Source organism: Cephus cinctus, unplaced genomic scaffold, assembly GCF_000341935.2.
Source record: "Cephus cinctus unplaced genomic scaffold, Ccin1 Ccin1_scaffold0880, whole genome shotgun sequence".
Taxonomy (NCBI): domain Eukaryota; kingdom Metazoa; phylum Arthropoda; class Insecta; order Hymenoptera; family Cephidae; genus Cephus; species Cephus cinctus.
The window spans coordinates 335,225-345,721 of record NW_014333462.1 but is presented as its reverse complement, the minus strand read 5'-3'; the positions used below and the strand labels follow the sequence as shown (position 1 = coordinate 345,721).

General features: G+C 46.7%; 2 protein-coding genes across 7 annotated transcripts in view; both read left to right on the top strand.

Moving 5' to 3' along the window:
- Positions 1-10,497, top strand: part of LOC107271062 (CCR4-NOT transcription complex subunit 6-like) — a 330,268-nt gene that overhangs the window by 40,583 nt on the left and 279,188 nt on the right. The window lies entirely within an intron of this gene.
- LOC112494850 lies at positions 1,153-8,846 on the top strand. The gene has a single exon (XM_025088289.1). It carries the CDS (start codon positions 1,510-1,512, stop codon positions 3,247-3,249), a length of 1,740 nt encoding a protein of 579 aa, XP_024944057.1. The 5' UTR covers positions 1,153-1,509; the 3' UTR covers positions 3,250-8,846.

Here is a 10,497-nt window from a genome sequence, read left to right as displayed (position 1 = left end):
AAAAAAAAAAAAAAAAAAAAAAAAAAAAAAAAAAAAAAAAAAAAATGTACAACGTGACGAGATAACGAATGATTAACCCGCTCGAGAATTTCACGATTTCCCGGGACTTAATTTTTTCCCGTTACACCTCACGAACGAATTGCTGTATATAGCTTCCGCTATACGAGCAACGACCAACTGCAGCTGTACAGGTCGTATAAATATCCCAAGGAACTCTTAAAATTGCATTAACCTTTGAACTGTTATACATGCACGTTAGCATTAACTGCTTGAGAAAGAGGTACCGCCCGGATATGGACTTCCGTGCGAAGCCTCCGAGAGCCCAATATAGTCCGTATCAGTAAACTATCAAGATGGCATAAAGTTTCGAGACTCCCGAAGAGCCATTAGCGTCATTAGGTATTCGCGGGGTGGAAAAGTGGCCGTACGTATCGAGTTATTTCGCTCCAGATGAGAAAAGCCGCGGTGGTGAGTAGGTGGGTCGCGAGGTTCCAAGGTTCGCCGCGTGTGGCGTGCCGCGGCCGATTGATGACTTCTGACCTAGTTTCGAGAGCGGTGACCCAGATGCGGGGGTGCCCGCCACTCATCCAACATTATCGCCACTCTCTCCATCGAGAACCTCCTCTAGCTCCTTCTATCCTCCATCGCCATTCTCTTCACACTCGGCTGCTCCTTGCCGTTCCCTTTTTCATCTATTTTTTCCTCCTGGATAAAGACTCAAAAGAAGAACCTCCTTCTACGCTTTCTTTACGTAGCCCATATGCCTGTAATGCCCAACGTTAATCGAGTATCGATGTTTCCTATCTGATTGCTTGTATAAGTACGGTAAGCATGATCCAGTCAGAATCACGTCTAGGCGTTCCTCGTGTCCAGTGACGATGATCTGTGCAAATTAATCTCGGACACTGCGAAGAAGGCCTGCCATCCACTCCTTGGCGCACCAAAGCGACAGAGTAACGCCAGGCGTATACACTGGCATGGTACAGTTCTGTGCGGCGTCGAGCTACTACGATCCGTTCCCGGGGAAGGGATGAAGGCGACTGTGGTGGGGAGGCAGGTCCTCGGAATGGAACTGTGTCTCTTGGATCGTAGTGGGGGTAGCCGATCGTGGCGGCGCCACTGGTGGGGAGAGTTCGGGTTTGTTCGAGTCGAGACGGTGTCGGCGCGCGCGACCGCACGAACGTCAGTGTCGCTCGGGCCGCGGCTACGTTTGTTCTATGGTTGGCTGGTCCGTTTTCGTATCTGGTTAGTTTGTTGTCGGCAGGGACGGAAGGACTGGATGCACGGCGCGAGCAAAGTATTACGTACTCTGTTAAGCGACACGCGAAGAGACATGGGATATAAATAAATACGCTGTTCGAGCTCGTGTGACGATTCCGGCAGTTGATAAATTGGCCAATGTGACATGAATTCGGTGGTACGACTGCGTTATCGCGGAAGTGGCGGAATAATAAGAAAGCTCGGCGGCAAGGCCTGATTATACTGTGGCACGGTGTCTCGGATTGTAAAATGAGCCCGGCCTCACAGGGCGCCCTGGAAGTGGAGCGATACATCGGTAGCTGTCTGATAACGTCGAACGCGAGAGCTGGCGCTCACAAGAGCGCAAAGAAGCAGGAGAACGGGGCGAGGGGAAAGCCTCGTTATCTGCAGAATTACAATAACGAACAATGTCCGGTGCAGTACGCGCCTCCTGGCACTTGGGCCGGTGCACCCCTGATATCCATGACGTCGAGTCTTCGACGAACTAATCAGCGCTCCTCGCCCTCGCCGGGAGCTCAGCAGCAACAGCAGCAGCCGATCAAGGAGAACGAGCAGCTGTCCTCTCATCTGCACAACAGGAGTCCTCTGACCAGACTGGCCATTCAGACTCAGGGTGCGCCGCTTATACTCGCTGGTCGTTTTCATAATCGCGGCAAGATCAACAATGGCGCCATGAGCAACGGCAACGTCGCAATCGGTAACAGTAACAATACGACGAGCAACAACAGTGCGAACGTGACGAGTGCGAGTAACGCGAACGCCGGTAGATGCCCGCCGGCGCGGGGTCAGAGGGGCAGCGGTGAACCCGCGAAGAAATTAACGACCAAGGAGTCGACTGCAGGGAAGGACAATGGTGGCAGTAACGTCGCGAACATAGATTCCCTGAGTATCGCGAGCGACGAGAGTTCCGGTTCGAACAACTCCGAGAACAGTCTGCCGCGGATAATAAAGCCGCGGAAGCGCAGAAAGAAGGACCGGAAGCCACCGAACGTCGCCGGTCCTGCCGATACCGCGAAACCGGATGAGCTCGGCACGGCCATTTCCGAACAGTCTAGCATAGTTACCCTGAAGCCGTATGTGCCGGTTTGCTACGAGAGGTACGAGGCTCATCGTGGCCACAGGCGGCCACCCGTGCCCCGTGAAAGTTATGGGAGGCCGCAGTCGACGCACGAGATCGTCGACACCAGGCAGAGGTATCACCACCGGCACATGGTGAAAGTGCTCGATGGGAACAGGAACGTTGTGGTGCCTCCGGTACGAGTTAACCATACCAAGAACTATCGGAACGGTACCGGTATACCGTTTATTCATGATTACGGTGAAACTGCCACGGGCTGCGAGGAAGGTCTCGCAGAAGGTGGTCCGGGTTCGTGTCAGTGTCGCTACTGCGATCCTTCCGGTTTGATCTGGGACGTCGATCAGAATGGCTATTCCCCGTTTCTGACGCCGCCCCTTCAGGCGCCCCAGTGCAACGACTACAGCAATGTACATTACTCCCATGTTCCTCTGTTCCTGTCCCGGCCGCTGTGCCAGGAGACGACCCCCGTGGAACTCTTTGACGAGGCACCGCGCCTTCACATGGAACGCGAGAACGGCACCATCCTCAGGCGCAGCTGGAGCGACCCCACGAGCTACTTCAGCGAGGAGATCCTGCCGAACAGGAGCGTCGGCGTGATTGGTGATCGCGGGCTGACGGAGGCTTCCAAGGGCAAGGTCACCTCCTGGAGAGGTAGCACCTCGTCGACCGGATCCAGCGCCTCCTCGAGCACCCCCGGAGTGCCGTCCCAGGGTCTCGAGGTCTCCACCGAGATTGTCACTTCGCCTAATGGCCACAGGGACCTGGAGATCAAGTTCTACTCGTCTTCCCCTACCGCGACGATCCCAGAGGACAAGGCCATCTTCCCCGACGAGGACTTCAGTGACATTTGGAGCTACCACGAGTCCAAGCTACAGCAGGACTTCCGCACCCTGCTTCAGGCCGAAGAGTGAAGAAGTGTGTCGGCAGTGACAAGGACTGTGGGAATAAGAGGCACGACCGAAGTATCGAGCGGAAGCGGGAGACGCGCGAGACGAGCTCTCTCGTCTTCGGGAAGTAGATTCGACTCCTCGAGATTTACTTGGACCAGATTAAAACGGGGAGGCTGTGAGGGGGAACCGATGGAAAGGGTTAACTTTCTTAGAAAAGGGATGAACCGTACCTATCCGACCCTTCCTGACCACCCTGGTTACCTGCTATACCCATCCTCGACTCGAAGGGTCGTAACGAGAAGGGAATAAGAAATTGTACCTTGTTAACGAGCGGAAAAGAAGAAGCGGTACTCGCCCAAGGGAATCGAAGGCAGGATTCGCAGCTGGCGTCGAGACGCCTTACAGTTATTTATTTGTTTACCGTTTGCGCAAGTGTCCCTTGTTCTCTTTCACTTAAATTTCTCTCTCTCTCTCTCTCTCTCTCTCTTCCAAGACTCCTTTCAACGTCTTCTTCTCGCTGCTAAAGGAAAAATTATTATTGAGGGGCGCCACGGTATCCCTCGATGACCCTTCCCCGTAAGCCCTCCTCGTCCGATGATGACGGCATTCACGAAGCGTGTAAAATGAAATGACTAAACCACCAAACGAAAGGATAGCTCCCGTAACGGTGCACGTAGTATACGTGTACGGAGTAACGAGCGAAGTTCGGGCCATAAACGCGTCCGTGACCGTAACCGTAAATACACATGCACGCGGAGGGACGCGTAATGTGCCGCATTGTCGTGTTTATTATCGACGCCCCAAGTGCGCCTGTTTCTACGCTGCTTCGTCGGACGGTTCTTCGTCTCCCTGCTGGATAAAACAAAGCGGTGACTGTCGCCTCGCGAAGTGAACGCAACGCGATCGCCTAAGTGTCAAAGCGGATGGTGTATATAGTATAGGCAGTACCTATTGTGCGATGAGGTATACAAAACACTGGTACACTTGCTGCAACCGAGAGATCGTCCTTATCAACGTTATCGACCGTGATCATCGTGTAGAACAACAGGATATTAATGGACACTGCGAGAACCTTGGGATTTCGCTTGGATGAATTTCTGTGCAAAACGTATAATGACAGTAGTGACTCAAACGTGTTATAATTAATGGACGAACGTACGAATGGACCGCCGGTCGCTCCTTGTCGATGAAACTGATAACGATTTCGAGAGAGACGATAATCGAAAGAGGGCTACGAGATACTTGACAAGTTTTTGCGACGAGGTTATGTGTGACGTGATGCTTGTATTGCAGTGAATTTTGAATTTTTGTTTTGAATTTTTATTTATTTTTTTTTTTTTGAATTTCCCGCAAATTTATATTTTTCTAATTCCCTCTCTCGCTCTCGTGTCTCTCTCTCTCTCTCTCGAAATCTCGTGTCTCTCGTAGCGATGATTTAGTGACTTAAACGTGCAACGGCTGCGCTCCGCCGCACGGTAGCAGTGACTCGCCTCTGCCCCAGGCTCGACGTGCCGCACGTTAATTACCTACCTAGTTGATTACCTTTACCTTCCCTCTGCTAGACACCGCGTTCATTCGTTGAGGCGTGAACCGCTAGCAGGACGCATTGATTTTATGGATAATGCGCCTCGGGGTGGATATGGGAAGTCTTGTTGCTCGTGCTTGAATATGTGGAATGAAGAGAAGTGGGTATTAAAGGGTCAATACAAGAGTGGGTATTACGGATGGAAGGAAGGAAAGGAAATTAGGGGGAAAAAAAGACAATTTTTTTCTCATTGGAATCGATCGATTGATAGATCATTGAATTATGGCTCGTCGAGACTGGGTTCGTCGTAACCTCTGACCTTTGATTAGGAATCGAGAAATAAGGCGATATCAAATTGTCAGTATCGTCTCTTTCTTATTCTGTCCGTTGTCCTGGCCTGGATTAATTAATCGAGAGACCTTATCGCAGAGCTCGAGGTGCCACGTTGACGTGATCTACCGTGAGGATTATTGGATTCGATTGATTTCGATTCGATTGATCTTTTTCAAACGAGGCTGCTTATAGACGTGCTGCCTCCTAAGATTTCCCCAATTAGCTCTCGTTGGGAAAAACGACGGTGGACAGAGTCCGAGTGATGGCGAGACACGTGAATCAGAGAGAGAGAGAAGAGAGCGAGCGAGCGAGCGAGTGAGAGAAGAGAATACTGGATAAAAATTGAAAGAAAAAAAAAAAAATAATGTAACAGGGATCGCATATATATATATATTTGCACTCCCGTTTGTCGCACAACAACCAAAAAGTGGCTCATGATATTCGAAAGATTTTTCGCGCTGATTTACTCTCGCTTTTTCTCCGTGCATAAAAATTAATGGTTGCCTCGTTCGCATCCACGGTCCATAGAGCCATCGGAGTCGGCTCCTTTGGACCATTTTTATTTTATATCATTTTTCATCGTCGAATCGACCGAGCTAATTTTTATCGATTCCCTGATTACGCGATCGAATTATTTATTTTCAATTTAATCTCGCATCTTATTCGAAACTGGCGCCAATTATTTGGATCGCTCGTTATTCCCATACCTCGTACACTTTTCGTCTCCTGATTTTTCAACTTCCGGTTTTTCATCCACTCAATGGACCTCGTATTACGTCTACCCGGTACACACGCGAGTCTCGTTCACATCTTTCACCCTCAAACAACCTTTTTTTTATCTTCTCATTTCAACCTGCTACCCGACCTCACGTTATCCTCAGGTGCCGACGACCTCATTTCTTATCTCGCAATTAAAAGCGCCTCGGCCGACCGGCGTGGGTTGTTAAACTGTTACTATTTCACCCACGTGATACCATATCACACCTGACTTAATTACCGTGCTTATATGGGACAGAGACATGTCCGCGATCCGATTCAGTGTACGATATCGATTTGAAATATTTTTTTTTGAAAAAATTTTTTTTGAACCCGTAAAAAAAAATCACGCTAATTGGCAGCGCTCGTTTACACAGAAAAGCATCATATGAGTTATCAGCTTGTCGTGCGGATCGCATATGATGTAGAGGTCCGAGTTATCCTATATATCGAGCTGCTGTCATCGAAAAGTCTGTTTTACTCGAAACACGCGAAACACACGTGGGATTGTCCAGTTGACGTGTTGTCGATTACGCGACTATGTATAGAGGGTGAACAGAAAAGTAATGTAATTATTTATACGTATTGCCGGTACGGACACTGTATTCACATGGTCACCAACTGACGAGTGACTAATTAGTTTTGCGTCATCTTTGGATACCCCAAGTCCATTTAGCCTTTTATACAGAACTCAGACACCGAGTACACTCGGAGTTCACTGCATCGCAATCACGCGTTATCATTCCGATATCATTGTGCCGAGTTGCGCGACTTTTCACGGTCTGCGGGTCCCATCCTACGGAATGCCTGAAATATCACATATCGCTCCTATTGTACTTGAATCCTGTATTTTACGCTATGAGCATACCCAACTCAACTGATGATTGTGTAATATATATATATATATATATATACTACATCGTGTAGATATCCTACGAGATCTATCTTTAAAAACGCTATATGTACGTACATGGGACTGACTATGCTAAAGTGAGAAGAATGGATGAGGATTGAGTGGGAAATGAGAGAGAGAGAGAGAGAGAGAGAGAGAGAGAGAGAGAGAGAATAATAAAAAATGAAAAATGTAACGAATGCATCGTCTTAGCTAGGCGTTAATCCTAATCGTTGTAAAGAGTCGTCGTGAAGCGACGCGTTATAAACGACATTCGATATATGCAAACGAGCCCAGAGGATTCCTATAATTTCTGTGTGTTTTATAGGGTAGCTAATAAAGCCCCGTGTCCATCGTCCCCGTTATTGAATATTTGCACCAACCGAGAATCGCACCTTTTAACTTGGCTCTATAGATATATATATATATATATATAAACCGCATCGAATCGAGTTTCTTTACCCGCGTTGGGTTATCACACGTCAAATTCGTTGTATCCTCGTCGATATTTGCCCGCGAAGAACGAGTCGAAGCCTCCTCGTAAGGTTATTGCGTAATAGCCGTTATGACGTAATTGCATCAAAGTTCAAAAAAAAAAAGAAAAAAATTCGAAAAAGCAGAAAGCCTGTGCGCTCTGCAATCCCCTTATGCGCTTGTACGTAGACGCGTGATTTGTCTACATGTAAAGACGAGCGAGATCGATATCATTGGTCGGGATACATTGATAACGATAATCGACCTCTGACCTCTCTCGCGACGCTTCGTTCCTTTCTGGACGTTCCTTTCGTCCGATTCTCATCTTGCGGATGGGATCAGGTGAGATCGAGGGGTATGCTGGTTGCTCTCGTAAGTTTCCTCCTCCCGAGCGGGACCGAAGGTAGCCGAGCGGAGCCGAGTAGGTCGAGAAAACGGAATGAGGAATCGCACAGATGTTTGATATGTGCATATGTATATGTATATATATATATATATATATATCTGCTTATATATTTTACTAGTCATATTCAGATCAGCCGATTAATCATCCTCGTCCTCGTTGACACTTTAAAATTATTATTCCGCGATACTTGGCCAATCTTGTTTTTTTTTTTCTTTTCGCTCAGTCTGCCTCCCTCGCACGTTTACACGTCGGCGCGATTAACTCGCCCACCTACCAGCCACGTCCTTTTCTCCAGCTCGTCGCGCAGACGTCGATTTTCGTTCCCGCGTCAGACATAAATTGTGTACCGCTCGTTCACGTAGGAAACGTAACAGGTTGCCTCTGCGCCTCTACCGGCGACTTACGGAACCAGAGACCATTAGGTGTCGTCTCGACGATCCTCGCGGTCGCTTCTTGTGGGTATAGGGGTCTGTGATAACGAGACATTGTATATAGATATACATATATACAGCTGTGTCATATGGAGGTGTATACATGTATAATAACAATTAAACGAAATGGCCCGCCAAGTGACGACAGTAGAAAACAGACGTAGCGTATATTGATCTCGTGGGTAAAAGTCATCGGCGAATGACGATCAGTCGTTTTTTTATTTTGGTTAAATTGCATCTTGTGCATTTTTTCCTATTCCAATGCCTCGTCCGTGCAAAATTTACTTGGAAGTAAATATCAGCGAAATCGTTGGTGACTTATTTCTCCGTAAGTTTCGACGCAAAGTTTACGGGACGCAGGATGATTAATGTTGATAACGGAATTGTGACGTAGTATCGCGTTCCACTTTTCAAGCGGGATATTCGATACTTTGCATGTGTCTTATATATATATATATATATATATATATATGGATGTATACTTACGAGGAGACGAGTGCGCAACGCTGCTCTACGGACCACGCACGAGTTTCATGTAAATTCGTTCGCGGTCCTGAGAAAAGGCCAATTTGAATCTGCGATTTGGGAGGTACAGAAGATTTTTTATCAAGTTCTGTCACGAGAGACCGTCCCGTTGGTGGAATTATTCGTAACGCTTTTACATTCGTGTTTTTTACTTACTTTATGTCTAAACTCTTCTCTCAGCCAGTATAAGAAAAAAAATAATAATAATAAAAAACAATTAAAAAAAAAAAACAAATTATGGAGTACACTGAAATAAAGAATACCGTTTGTAACGAAGGACTTGTTTATTGTCTCACTCAGGTGCGACCACGTGTGTTCCAGAACCAATTTCCTCAAAAAATCCAATCCCGTGACGTAACACGTCGATATGGTTTTAAGGTTATGAATACCGAAAGCAACTTTAACCCTCGTCAACCCTTATCAGGTATCGTCGGCTGCACGTAGAGGTACGTCTGGTACTCTTGCACGTGTTACCTGTTCGCATGGCGACGGGTTACGGTCGGCGTGTATGCATATATATGTATATACACTTTTTGGGTTTCAATGCGTATAATTTTTTTTTCGTATGAAATTATGCCACTCGAAATTGTCGCTTAATACTTGGGAATCGTGGCTGCTCGTTGTTAGACGCGGATCTCATGCGTGATTCCTACATGTAACAATTGTGCGCGCCCGTTTCACGTTCAGTTGCAAAACAGTGCGAATCGACTTTCCAAAGGCATCGCGCCTCATTTCGCACGATTCTGGCGCTAAGCCAGTTTCCTCTTTTTTTTTTCTTTTTTTTTTCCAAAAATAAGATATCTAAGACCATACGCTCGATACTTTCGGTTATGGCGTTGAAAGGTCTGTTTGTTGTCATGTAACTGTTATTGCTTGTTTGGTCAGTTCTCTACGTTCCAGGTACATTTGCATATATGTATATGCGTTATTGTGATAACAGTATCAGTATGTAGTTAAACAGCACGGGAGGCATTTTTGTCTTGTATTTCCTGGAGTATTTCTCGAATTTGCATTAAAATCAAGGGAAAGCATTATCGTATCCAGCTTCGTGCAATCACGCGTCCTTGCTCGTCACGCAGCTCCTTTGTATGAAATTCTGTGGTACATTCATGGGGTACCGTTACGGCGACTTAATCGTCGCCACTTACGTAAAGTTCACGTGGAAAGTGCATGTTGCGATAACGTTGGTCGACATAGAGAAAATTCAGCGTTTACGAGAAACTGATTTTTACGTTACTACCGAGAGACTTCGATGGCGTGATTTTTATTTGGTGCCTAGAAAAAAAAAATCACCCGGCGACACTATATCGGCGTGAGATTAAAAATTTAATTTGGACGCCTGTCACATTTGAATTTCGTGAAATTCGAGTGACGTTTTTATTTCTTAATTTTCATTCGTAATTTATTTCCATACAGAGCCGATAATATGGATTACCGTTATCGTTGAAGTGGCCGTGACACTTTGTAACGGTGTGAGAATTCGTTACGAAATTGTTATATCTATGATAAATCGTCCCAGCAATTTCTTCGGAATTCTCACCAATTACGATACTCATCTCCGGACACCAGATTCGGGTGATTCTGCGAAACGTGGTCCACTCGGTCATTAACGCTTCGGGGATGCTCTTGTGCGACCCTTGAAATTCGCATGGTCAGTATCACTTAACAACGGTGCTTTCAGGAATTTCAAATAAAATATAACGAATAAAATGTGGTCCAGCGCGTCTCCGGTGGCTGAAACGCGATGCTGCGTGTCTATTAATGGGGGAAAAAAAGCATCACCCTTAATGAACCTGCCACTCGAAAAAAAAAAATTTTGAAAATTTTTAACGAATTGCACACCAAAGCCTAACGAGGAGCCAGGAGCGACGAAAGAATATCGTAGAGCTCTTTCATGTCAATGTACGAGTATTTGCGGGATTCTAGT